This window comes from Schistocerca nitens, chromosome 3, assembly GCF_023898315.1.
Source record: "Schistocerca nitens isolate TAMUIC-IGC-003100 chromosome 3, iqSchNite1.1, whole genome shotgun sequence".
Classification (NCBI taxonomy): Eukaryota; Metazoa; Arthropoda; class Insecta; order Orthoptera; family Acrididae; genus Schistocerca; species Schistocerca nitens.
In genome coordinates this window covers 654120770-654134721 of record NC_064616.1, presented here as the reverse complement: position 1 = coordinate 654134721, position 13952 = coordinate 654120770, and the positions used below count along the sequence as shown (strand labels likewise).

At 38.8% G+C, this 13952-nt stretch overlaps 1 protein-coding gene across 1 annotated transcript in view; it reads left to right on the top strand.

Annotated features, from left to right (window-relative positions):
- The window catches only part of LOC126249380 (trithorax group protein osa-like), a 364811-nt gene that overhangs the window by 224040 nt on the left and 126819 nt on the right, over nt 1-13952 (top strand). Inside the window, exon 5 of the mRNA XM_049951034.1 lies at nt 2973-3102. Within this exon, the coding sequence (XP_049806991.1) occupies nt 2973-3102 (130 nt within the window). The remainder of the gene's footprint in view (nt 1-2972; nt 3103-13952) is intronic.

Below are 13952 nucleotides of genomic sequence, written 5' to 3'. Positions count from 1 at the left end.
GCAGTGGTTCTCAATGAGACGTGTTGAAGTATGGCACCAAAGCCAAACACAAAGAAATTTGATGTCATGGTGTACCACAAAGTCGTTAGTTTTTTTTTTTTAAATTATCTACATATACAGAAAAAATAAAGTGCCCTCCTGTATAAATGGGAAAGGGTAGAGTGCCTTACTGACAACTGTAGAAGGCATCATCACAAATAATGAAAAATTTTGTTTCCCAGAGATATTATAAAATTGCACACCTAGTAATTGTAAAATGAATTTATTACAAAAGATTGTAATGATTCACTCTGGAAAATTTGGTTAATGCATTGAAGATGTTACCAAATGCATATCATAGTATTATGGAACTTCTTGAAGGTTGGTTGTAACTAGTGGTACTGGATGTCAGTTTTGATCTATCACATACCAGTGTTGTTGTTGTGTGTATTGCACAGCCTTAGGTCTAGGTTAGTTCAGAATGTGACAGTTCCATTGTGTGATGGTGAAGCTAATAAACGTGAATTTCAGATCTTAGCTGGGATATCATATTGACCTGTAGTGTAGCTTGAGATGTAAGTTAGGTTGGGAGGTGACAATTTGCATGTGGTTTGATGGTGGCAATGAATGTGATAACTATATTTCTTCTCGTTATGGTGCATATTAAACCATATGGTATTTCAGTGAGTGGTTTATGTCTACCATTACAACATCAGATATCAAAGAAAATAGGTGGTATCATTAGGATAAATGTATCTTCTTTAAGAACCAAATGCATTAAAATTAAAAAACTGCTTCTGAAAGTGACCTTATAAGACTAACGCCATTTCCATGACTGGAAAAAAAAAGGAAAAAAAAGTGGTGTCATGTGGCCAACTTTGTTGAGCCATCCAGGGTGTTGTCCGCAGCTCGTGGTCGTGCGGTAGCGTTCTCACTTCCCACTCCCGGATTCAATTCCCGGTGGGGTCAGGAATTTTCTCTGCCTCGTGATGACTGGGTGTTGTGTGCTGTCCTTAGGTTTAAGTAGTTCTAAGTTCTAGGGGACTGATGACCGTAGATGTTAAGTCCCATAATGATCAGAGCCATTTCAACCACCCAGGGTGCAGTTCAAGGCCAAGTTCCAACTTGCTCGCTTACAAATGCCACACAACTCAACTTGCAAAAATATTTATTTAATGCTTCCAGCTGAGCAGTTTCTTACTTATTTTTACTTTATGGCATCCATTGTCCATCTCCCAGTGTGAGTGAATTTTCTGTGGAAAAGAATTCTCTGTCTATGAGAGTGGTTATGAGCCACAGTTTTGTGATTTTCTTAGTGTGAGTGCATTTTGTGCGTGGGTGTAGTACTCTCTAATTGATGATATACATTATTTATTTCTTGTAACAATTTCTCAGTGTCACATCTGACAAATTCTGCATATACTTTCTTCAAGTAAGAAGAGTGACACACATTTAAACTATTTTCATATTGCGGGTACTGGGTGCATATCAACAACACAAATAAGAGCTGTTTCTATATCTTTCAAGTTAAGAGCCTCTGAAATCTTAATTTATGAAATTTAGTTCCTCCCTCAGAATTGCACTATGCACAAATCTAGAGGCAGGTTACCAGACATGATCAAATGGCTCAGTACAAATGTGATGCCAGTGAGCACCATAGCTCAGGACTTAAGTCCTAGCCCAATTCAAGTTCTGAACTGCTACAAAGTTTATCAAAATATAACCATCAACTGAAATACACACACACACACACACACACACACACACACACACACACACACACACACACACACAAAACCAGTCACTTTTACAGATCTTGACATTTTGCACATACGGCTTTTTGTATAATCATAGTCACTGTCTTCCAGTGGTCACAGGCTGATTTTGCAAATCGTAGGGTATGTCCAATAAACAAGTAGATAGCACTATTAGTTTTGGAGCATTGTTACCAGCCTTACAGATCGTATGTTTGCATGCAGTATTTGGAAAAAGGAAAAATCCAATAATTCTTCAATTTGAAAATGTTTAGAACACAGTATAAGTTTCAGTTTAAGTATAGATCAGAACTGAGCTACCAAATACTAATTTCATTCCTTTTAAAGCTGCAGTAGTATTGACATACCAGGCAAGTTTCAGAGTATTTATCTCAATTTATATCATGACCGCAACATAGAATACGAACATGAACAGCACAGGAACATTAAAAAGAGAAGCCTAATGAGTAAGGACACAAATGAATCGTGTTATTAACAGCACAGTTTGCCCAGACTGCAGATTTGCTATATCAACAGAACGCCATGAAAGAATGAAATATGATAGATCAACATAAAACTACATAATTTGCTACCTTTTAAAAGTAGAGATTGGGATCAGAGATTGGCCGATATCGCAGAGTAGGAGGAGAGGTTAATGATTTTACAGTGGAATAGTGATATAGAAAAGAAAGTTGCCACCCACCAAATTTGTTGAAGTGAAATGAGGGGGACATGGAGAAAACCTTGATGGTGGTTGGCTGATGTTGGCTAAAGATCTCTAATTTTACGCATATGTTAAAAATATTTGTTACCAGAAATGAGTAAAAGAAGACATTTTTAACATACAGTATCTATGTACTGTTCATTTGTTACTTGTATAGCCCCCCGGGAAAGTGAAATATTTTATGTGACAAAATTGTATTGTGTACAAAAAGGTGGATTACTTGACACATCACACATTCATATTTGTAGCTGTAAATACTATTCTTAGTAGCTGTTAAATACAATCTGGCATTTTTCCATTCATATGCACATCAAAAGACCTGTGTAAAGAGTATGTTTCTATTTGCATTATTAATGTTGCATGGGAAAAATTGATGTTTTATTTTTAAATTAATTTTAAAAGGATGGACAACCTATAAAATGAGATTTTTTTATACATAGTGATGCAGTGTCAGTCTCATACTTTAGAAATGAATTTCAACACTGGATACTTGACATCTCTGTTATTGTTTTCAGGATCTGACCGGGCAGAATAGCAATGACAGCTCAAGCGGTCCAGCACCGGGCACGCCCAATTCTCAGGGTATGAGACCCACTCCATCGCCGACTGGCTCCACAGGCTCCCGCTCAATGTCCCCAGCTGTCGGTTAGTACCAGTGCATAAAATCTGCATAAAAACAGACTTACGAGGGCAGTAGAGGTAGCAGCCCCATTCTGGCCATGACAAATATTCAGGATTGCACATTAGATCATGCAATGTTCTGGATGATTTGTTGAAACAAAATGCAAACAGTGACCTTAAAGAGCGTTAATTTACATTTATTTCACAGTTTACATGCAGAAAAAATCACAATACCTTCAGTAATCACTGCCCTTCATAAATGGTTACATCTCAAACTTTGGCATATTTCAGATGATATTTGTTATTTTAACAAAGTTAATGGGTGCAATGTGGGAATTTATACACCTGCTGTCATCTTTAGATTAGATTAGATTTACTTTCATTCCAATTGATCCGTAGTGAGGAGGTCCTCCAGGATGTAGAACATGTCAGTCCTGTTATGTGTAGTTTGTTGAAAGATATTTTCCTTCATTGTTCAGATTACTGTTATTAATTATTGTGCAGTGTAACATTCAGATTGCTATTTATGACAGTGGAATAAAAAGAATGGAAAGAGGGAAGCACTGTGACATTATTACAGGAAATTGTTAAACACATAATAATGAACAACTGGTCCCTGTTATTTATTTAGTCATTTCAAGTAATTTGAGGAATGTTCCTTCTCTAAGTTCAAATATGATATCTTAGTGAGGAAAGAGCTAATATTAAGTCCAAGAAAGAATTATTGTTATCGTAATTATTTACTTCTTTGCCACTTTCTTTCTCAGATATAAGGCATGTTTCTGTCACAAATTTGTATTATCTCTTCTGTAATTCACAGTAGCTTACAGACAGAGTTTCCCAGTTGCAGAACCTAGTATGATGTCTTCCACAACAAATCAAACATTAATAGAGGAGAAGTGTAATTTCATTCAAAAAAATTTGAACCCTCTGTTGCAATTCATTATGCTCAGTCCCTACTTTTTACACACACACACACACACACACACACACACACACACACACACACACACACACAAAGAAAAAAAAAAGGAAAAAAAAGAAAGAAAATGTCAGTAATGTAACACATTGCTTAATGTAAGAATCAGAGAATTTATGTCAAAGTTTTTCCACCTGCTGCAGTACTTTTGCTGCAAGAACTGGTTAAAATGATGAAACATGTTAAGTTTGAAGTTACCTACTCATGAATAAACAGGGTGTTGCAGAAATGTGTTTATTTTCTGCATACTGCTGATGAACACATGGAGACAGGTACACCCTGGAAGGGTATGGGACACAAATAGTTGATGAGAAATAGTTGTTACCATATTTTACGGATTATAAGATGCCGTGGACTATATGATGCACCTTAATTTTTAAGCAGTTTTTAAAAAAAATAACATTTTTACCATTTGTGTTATTACATTGTAAAGGCGGACTAAAAGAAATTCTTTGTTTATAAAAACGAACTGGCCTTTAAAGTCCCTGAAAATCTTCATCGAAACCTTCTTCTTCTTCGTTGACTTCTTCGTATATAAGATTGCCTTCACTGCCATTGAGAACATTACTTATGTCGCACTTCTTGAAAGGTTTAACAATAATGTCTTCTCTCACTCTAGGCCAAGACTGTTGTATCCACTGACACACTTGTTTGATTGTAGGTTGCTCTAAAGCACCCTTCAGTGTGAATTCATGTGGCGTTTCCTTCATCATCCATTTGTTCTATTCCTTTCTTATATATACTTTAAATGGTTTATTTATTGAGACGTCAATAGGTTGCAGTTGTGAAGTAAGTCCTCCTGGAATAACAGCAAGCTCTGTATTTCCCTGTCTCAGTTTCTGTTTCAAAGAATTTTTGAAATGGCTACTAACATGACCTAGTACGAGAAGATAACTCTTCTGCAATAAAGCAGCTTTCCTTCTCTCCCCAACTCTGTTAATCCATAATTTCATACCAGACTTGTCCATCCAGCTTTTGTCATGTACATGAAGTATATGGTACTTCAGAAGGTTTTAGCATTGTTTTGCACTTGAAAATGATCATTGGATTATGTTTAGTCCTGTTAGCACAACAGGAAAGGATGACACTGTAATGAATTTTTTCATGCCCACTTAACAGTTTTAGCACCTTTCATGGCAACAGTTCTGTTAGTCAGCACATCTGATATCTGAGGCGTTTCGTCCATATTCGCTGTTTGGCTTAGTTCTACACTGGTTTTCTTTTGATGTTGAATAATAATAATGCTAAGTCCATGATGCTTCATAAACGTGTAGCACCAACCAACCCCACCCATAAAGTCTGTTGAGTTTCAGTGTAACGCTAGCTTACGAACATGTTTTTGAATCATTTTTGTATTAATGCCATTTTGACAGTGTCCTTGAATCAGTTTCAGTATGTCATCATCTGGTTTTGGTCAATTTGTGTTCAGTCCTCTATTCGCACATACAGTCTTCTTAATTTTTTTTTTTTTCCAATTTTTCTTTACTAGTCCACCAATTGTGAAGGATTTTTTCCTGCTGGTGGAGGGTTGAAATGCCACTGAGGTGCTCTGCTGCCATGTGTTCTTCTACATATGCTGTTACTTTAAATTTATAGTCCACATTGTATGAATACCTTTTATTTTTTTTTTTCCATTACAAAACTACTTACTAACCAAGCTTTGCACTGTTACCGGTAACACAAATCACTTTCAGTTCAAGTTCACTGGCATTGTAGACTGCAATGATGCATCATAGGTTAGACAGTCTTCTGGGTTTGTGTTTGTGGGGGGAGGGGGCTGGGTCGGGAGGTAGACTGTTAGCAAGCTTGTGAATCCCCTCAACCAATGTTCGTTTCATTGGTGCACTGCTACTGCCAGTTGAATAAAATGTTGCCATATAGAGAGGGGTTACCCGCAGCATTGAATGTGTAGGCATTTTCAAGACTGGTGAGAATTTTAAATCAAACACTAAACATTTTTGAGTTAATTTTGAGTATAAGATGCACCTGAGTTTTTGAGTCAATTGTCTGAAGGAACCAAGTGCATCTTATACGCAAAAAAATACAGTAGTTATCAACTCAGTTGTGTTGTGCAACTTCAGCTGCAGGAAACTAGAACTGTTTGACTGCAATACAAAAACTGTTTGACGTAAAGAATAGGGCCAGGGCACTTCTCCTCTGCTGCACCATAGATTGGCAAGGTGATGTTTTGTGTGCCAGTGGGAAGATGGTTGTATGATTTTTGAGTTTTTTTGGTGTATGTTCTGTTTGCCATTTGAATGTCATAATTTTGCTCTAGCTGCAAACATTGCTGACCACTTCTTTCTCACATGCATAGCATGTCCTATTGTTGTAGCTACGGTGAGGCATAAGGCTGTAGTAGTTGCCCTGTCTGTATTCCCCCTCCCCCCCTTCTGTCCCTTGACTATGTTGCTCATCCGGCAGTATTATTAAGATTGGAACAAAAGAAACTAGCTTCAATTCATTGCTATAAAACAAGTGGTCTCTCTGCTGTTGTGAAGTTGGCTGGTTCAAGTGACCTGTTGACTCATTTGTGTTCACATCAAACCCCATGACCTACATTGCCAAAACTGCTATGTATAACAGAGTACAGCTCCAATTTTAAAATTTACCCAGAAGTTTGGCGTGTGTCACAGGCATGTTGGTTATCATGCAGAGTTAAATTACGTTTGGTTTACATGCCAAGTGTGTTCATTTATGTTCTGGTAATTTACCTTTACTGAACCACAACTGTTTACAACAAAGAATTGATACACTAGCCTCATTTTGTTGGAGGGAACTCCTGTATATGATATGGGTGCATGTATTTTCTGCTTAGGTTGTAAGATGGCATACACAGTTCCTACTTCATGGGTAACATCCAAATCACTGGCAAAAATGTGGAATGATGATGATCAGCTCAGTTTGCGGTTACCATATACAATCTCTACTGCTTCATCATACAAGATTTGTGATATATGCACCTTCATTTGTGTTGAATTGGTAGTCTGACATTACTTTGCTTTTCTCTGACTGTACTGTATTTATAAGTATGCAAGCAAAAGTATCTCACCTGGTGGGAGCATGTTCAGTTTTATTTTAACACAGCCTATAAAATGGAATTGACATACTTTGTATTGCCAAAATTGACCTGTAGTTTTAAAACAACCCAATGCAAGACACTATTATTTTTCATTCATATTTCATAACATCATGAGAATGTGCCCCAACTTTTGGACTTCAAAATTTCTTTTGTGGAGCCTAAGTTTCAGAACATATAACTGAGAATTACAATTACTATTTCAAGACTTAGTGCACAAGTTCTGAAAGAAGGTTTACAAAGCTGTATTCAGCTGCCTTACTTTGATCACTCGACAAATCTTTTGTACCATGGGTCACTGAATTTTACAACTGATAACGTCTCAGTCTTCTGTTCGACACCCATTGCCAGCAAATTAATTCTCTTTTTCATTCTTAGTTTCAGAAAATATTTTGTCTGGCATAGGAAAAGTTCTGTTCTGTTCTGTAATCTGTCTTTCATTGATTGCCCTTATTTACATTAGGATATTATAATTTGCCATTTTTTTTTTTTTTTTCTTTTTGCGATACTTTGGATGTGGCAGGTACTGCCATTGGAACGTTACAAGGTAGAGTTGATGATATAGGCATCCATTGTTTATCAGTGTTAATGCCAACTATGAAAGAGGATGCAAGTTGTTATTTATGTATTAAGTGTTGGTGATCAGAGCTATGCCGGTGAACACTATTCCAACAAACCCACAATACCACGATTTATTTAAAAGGGGCTAGACTTTTAGCATCTTTCAGTTTGTATTGTGAACCTTTAAAATTTTCAGCGGTACAAGACTACTAGAGAACTTCGGTTTTTATGCCACAGGGTTTATGCAAATTTAAAATGTGAGCAGAATATAAACATGAAGTCAAAGTTATATCTATGATTAGATATATGACAGCACATAAATTATTAGATTTATCAAACTATACTGCTCTGTGACTCTGACAATTCAGTTTAGTGTGAAGCCTCCACATGCTACAGTCAGAGCCACTTAATATCAAAACATGGAACTAAACAAGCCCAGTTATGTAGTGGGGAAAACTCCGAGTACATGGTTTGTATGGACTGAACAAGATGGTGCAGTGGTTAGCACACTGGACTTGCATTTGGGAGGATGTTGGTTCAAATCCACATCCAGCTATAAGGATTTAGGTTTTCCATGATTTCCCTAGATCACTCTAGGAAAATGCTGGAACAGTTCCTTTGGAAGAGCATAGCCAGTTTCCTTCCCCGTTCTCAGAACATTCAAAGCATCTGATCTCTCTCTAGTGACCTCGATGTTGGCAGCACATTAAACCCCAATCTTCCTTCCTGCACTTTGTATGGGGAGACACAAAGCATGCAAAGTGCTGCTTGATAATACTGACAAATAAGTTGCCAACCGTTTCCCAAATATCGAGCAGATGTGAAGGCTATGGAACCAGAGATACCTATTGTTCTTCCAAGGAAGCTTGCACATGTGTCACATGAAGCTGTCTACTTTAATGTTGAAATAGGACACCTGGTGTTGCTTAAAGAACAGGCAGTGGCTTGACCTCCAAAAGCCTTTCTTATGTGGTAATCTCTATTGAGATTGTGTTCAATATGTGAAACATCGTTTACGCCAGATGGGACACAAGCAAATGAGCATTAGCAAAAGAGAGTTGTCACTGGTGTAAATAGCAGGTGAAGGTCAGTTAACACCATCTGGTCATGTTACACTGGTTGTTGATCTTTCAGCAAACTGTCAAAGGAAGTTTGCATCCTCTTCACTTTGGCACTATTAGTACAGAGAGCATTCACTGTTGTTATGTGTACAAACTACTTTTGTTTTTCATATGTCTCCAGTTTTTAATAACTACCGCGTAAATGGTAGACTTTCTTCAGGTTTTACTGTTCATCAGCATTTAGTGTTTTGCTTTTAAATTTTCTCATAAACTGTAATGAGAAGCCATCAGGAAGAGTCAGCTGACAAAGTGCAAAATTTTGGAAAAGGCTGTAAATCTAATTCGGTTCTAACAAAGGAACCTCCCCATCGCACCCCCCTCAGATTTAGTTATAAGTTGGCACAGTGGATAGGCCTTGAAAAACGGAACACAGATCAATCGAGAAAACAGGAAGAAGTTGTGTGGAACTATGAAAAAAATAAGCAAAATATACAAACTGAGTAGTCCATGAGGAAGATAGGCAAGATCAAGGAGCCTGCGGGCTATGGAGCGCCTTGGTCCCGTGGTTAGCGTGAGCGGCTGTGGAATGAGAGGTCCTTGGTTCAAGTATTACCCCGTTATGTTTTCATCACTTTTTTGGGAGTGATTATCACATCCACAAGAAAACCTAAATCGGGCAAGGTAGAAGAATCTTTTTACCCATTCGCCAAGTGTACAAGTTAGGCGGGTCAACAACATATTCCTGTCATGTGATGCACATGCCGTCACCAGTGTCATATAGAATATGTCAGACGTGTTTTCCTGTGGAGGAATCGGTTGACCTATGACCTTGCGATCAAATGTTTTCAGTTCCCATTGGAGAGGCACGTCCTTTCGTCTACTAATCGCATGGTTTTGCGGTGCGGTCACAAAACACAGACACTAAACTTATTACAGTGAATAGAGGCGTCAATGAACAAACGGACAGATCATAACTTTGCGAAGATAAAAAAAGTAAACTTCTCACTTGAGGGAGGACTTGAACCAAGGACCTCTTGTTCCGCAGCCGCTCATGCTAACCCGGGACCACGCCGCTTCTCAGCTCATACTGTCCTTGATGTTGCCTATATTGTGCATGGACTACTTAGTTTGTATATTTTGCTTATTTTTTTCATAGTTCCACACAACTTCTTCCTGTTTTCTCGATTGATCTGTGTTCCGTTTTTCAAGGCCTATCCACTATGCCAACTTATAACTAAATCTGAGGGGGGTGCGATGGGGAGGTTCCCTTGTAAGTACACTACCTTCATGTGTTTCACACTTGTGTACCAATTCAGTCTGCACTCCTGTTCCTACACCATTTTTCTTCATTTGTCAAAAACAGTGTGCTTGCTATGAAAAGTAATCCTATCTGAATATTGCAGTTTTGCAGTGTGGCAACAACTAGTGTTGTATTTAAAAACACCACTGTAGGGTCAGCACACTACACTCATTATCTTATGTTCCCTTCTGTTCCCTCCAGTGTAGATGCTTATTGATAGTTACAAGCAAATAAAACTGAACACCAGCCAATTGTCTGTGAATGCTCGTTTGCTTCTATTTGCTCCTGTGTCAATGAACATCAAGAGTTGAGATCAAAGTTTGTATTCATCAGTATGCAAAATTAGCTTATTTTGCATGCATCCATTATGTTGCTCAGTAGTATTTGTGCCAAATTGTGGTCACCACAACCACATCCAGCATCTATGCTCCATCACTGTAGAATGGAGTGAAGTGAGGTTTTGTGGAAAATATAACTTTTTGTGACTTGTCAAACTACTATTAGTGTTGTATGCTCATTGCACTCAGAGATGTTCATGGGTTCTGGGCAGTGGAAATTGACATGGGGAATGCGTCACTATTCCAATCAGCAATAAACAATGTCGAACTGTCATTACAGTGCTCCAGTGGTAAATAGAGTCTGTGCTTCTAGCTATATGATCTGTTATAGTGTTGTGGATAATATACCACATTTGCCCAACAATAATGATGACCCTGAATATGAGACAACTTTCATTTTTAGAGCCTTCTTGAGAATTTTTTAATTTATAATGTATTGTGACTAATTAAATTGGCAAACTGTTTTATTGGCGTAAAGTACCATAAGGTGTACCTAAAAAAGTTAACACTCTCTACCAAAAACAGTTGTGGTGTTTCCTTAGATGGAGTATATAGCACTGATACGTACATAGTTTTTCGTCAAAGTCCCTGGGAAGTCCCTGAGCTGGTGTTGCTTGGCCCCTTCACATTCATCATGCACCAGCTCGAACTATAAATTCTGTGATGTTTACATTTGGAAAAGTCCTCTTTATTCAGATAATTTTTCATGTAACTGGGAAACCTTAACTTTGTAACATATTGACCCCCCCCCCCCCTCTCTCTCTCTCTCTCTCTCTCTCTCTCTCTCTCTCTCTCTCTCTCTCTCTCTCTCTCTCTCTTTCTTTCTTTTTTTTTCTTTTTTTCCCCTCCTTAAAGTTATGCTCCAAAAAATAATATTTTTTTATTAGTGAAAAACATAATGATTTTACATGTAGACATATAAAGATAGCTTTTAAAACTCAAAATAATGAGTTAAAATTTTTTGAAGATCACCAATAATAAAATCCCAAGAATCCCAAGTATACTCGTGAACTGGACTTTCATTAAAATATCCTGAAACTTGAAGTCATTTTTTAGTTTCTGTGTACCTATGAAGTCTACCCATGTTTTTTTTTACAATGGTTTCCTGTGAACATAAATCTTGGAGGAGCTGACTAGAGCACAGTGGATGTACACTGACTGGCCAGAACAGTATGACCACACACACGGTGCATATAGTATCGGTGAGCATGCTCTCTCTATGTAGAATGGTGAAGGCGCATGATCTATCTGAGTTTGACTGAGGGCAGACTGTGATGGCCCAGAGGCTCAGCATGAGCATTTTGGAAACTGCACGACTTGTCAGGTGTTCAAGAAGCGCTGTGGTGAGTGTCTTCAACACATGGTGAAACCACATTGAGACATCGTGGGGTTGGGTGTCCGTCCACCCCCATTAGAGATGTAGGACGTCATAGGCTGGGCAGACTGGTAAAACAGGACAGGCAGCAAACTTGGGCGGAATTAACAACAGGCTTTAACATGCTGGACAGAGTGAAAGTGTGTCTGGGCACACTGTGTACCGATCGGTCCTAATGATGGGCCTACGGAGCTGACAGTGGTTAGACACTGGACTCTTATTCGGGAGGACGACGGTTCAATCCCACGTCCGGCCATCCTGATTTAGGTTTTCCGTGATTTCCCTAAATTGCACCAGGCAAATGCCGGGATGGTTCCTTTCAATCGGCACGGCCGCCTTCCTTCCCCGTCCTTCCCTAATCCGATGAGACCGATGACCTCGCTGTCTGGTCTCCTTCCCCCCCCCCCCCCAAAAAAAAAAAAAAAAAAAAAAAAAGAAAACAAACAAACAAACGGAGCTGACGACCCAGGCATATGCCAGTGTCAGCACTACGACATCAACTATATGACTGAAATGGTCATGTGACCTTTGGCACTGGACATAGGTGTAGTGGCAGTGTGTTACACGGTCTGATGAATCCCGATACCTTCTTCATTATTCTGATGGGAGAGTGTGAACCCGTCACCTTCCAGGGGAACAGCTCCGTGACATCTGTAGGGTGGGATGGAGACAAGCTGATGGCGACTCCATAAAGCTCCGGTGAACGTTCACATGGGCATCCATGGGTCCGGTGGAGCTCATGCAAGGCACCATGATGGCCAAGAAGTACACTGGTTGCAGACCACGTACACCCCTCCATGATGATCGTGTTTTCCAACAGCAGTGGCATTTTTCAGTGAGATAATGCACCATATCACAAGGCCAGGAATGTGATGGAGTGATTCGAGGAAAACAGTGATGAGTCCTAATTGATGTGCTGGCTGCCCAACTCACCAGACCTGAACCCGATCAAACACATCTAGAATGTGATGGAACATGACATGAGAGCTCATCTCCCTGCCCCTCCTCCCCTTTTCCCCAGAATTTACAGGAATTAGGTGACTTCTGTGAGCAGATATGGTTGCAGCTGCCTCCAATGACCTACTGAAGCCTTGTTGCTTCTATGCCTCTATGCATTACCACTGTTATCTGTGCCAAAGGTGACCATACGGGCTATTATGTAGGTGGTCATAATGTTCTGGCTGATTAGTGTATTTATCTTGTACTTCTGCAAAGCACTTGTCACTCAACTGATGAACTGTAGACACTTTCAGTCTCTAATGAAGTAAAATCACATTCTTCTTCACTTTGAGCTGCTAAATTCAGTGTCAACTCAGGATCACTATAGCCATCCTTTTTTGAAAGCACTGCCTAAACAATGATACAGGAGAGAGGCTGAAAGCATGTGTTTTGTTATCGAGTATCCAAAGCTGCATACAGTAAAGATGATATATAGTGGCAACCATCTCTACCAAAATGCGACAGCTGGGCTACTAATGTAGTACCATGTGCTCTCTAGCAGTCAAATACTTAACTGTTGGTGCTGAAACAGTTAGAAGTGGGGTTTTATTTATTTATTTATAATTTTATGACCTTTTCTTAAGTTTTCTGATTTCACTCAGGGTCTCAAGTTTCTGTAAAATTATAAAAATTAGGTAACTCGGGGTTCTATGTTAAGGGGTTAATTGAGTTGTTCACATGCATACTGAATAGCCTGGTGTTCAAATTCATGAAACATTCCCTGATTTGGACCTCTGAAAATTTGGCACATAGAACTGGTAATCTATAATTTACTCTTCATATGGTGGTACATATGAACATTCACTTCCTTGATATGAATTTCCTTCCTGCTGCACAGTTGTTTGTAAGCTCTGCATCATGAATTACCTTTAACTTAAAATTTGTTTCGTGTTGTCTGTGTGAACTAGTTGTGAACTGAAATTTGGAGATCTGTATTTTTCAACAATCACAGCTGTGACTTACATTGTTTATGAATAGCTGTAATCTACTGTTCTTATGCCGGAATAACAGTATGTTATCCTCTCAGCTCCTTAGTACCGAATTGGCAGAAATCGGACCACTTCGGGCTAACAATGTGCTTCATCATTTGTAGCCAGCCTTAAAAATAAATGGGGATGCCAAGCAGATGCTGCATTAGCATTTTTGTTGAACATAGTGTTTCATTTATTGTACCCAATTTTG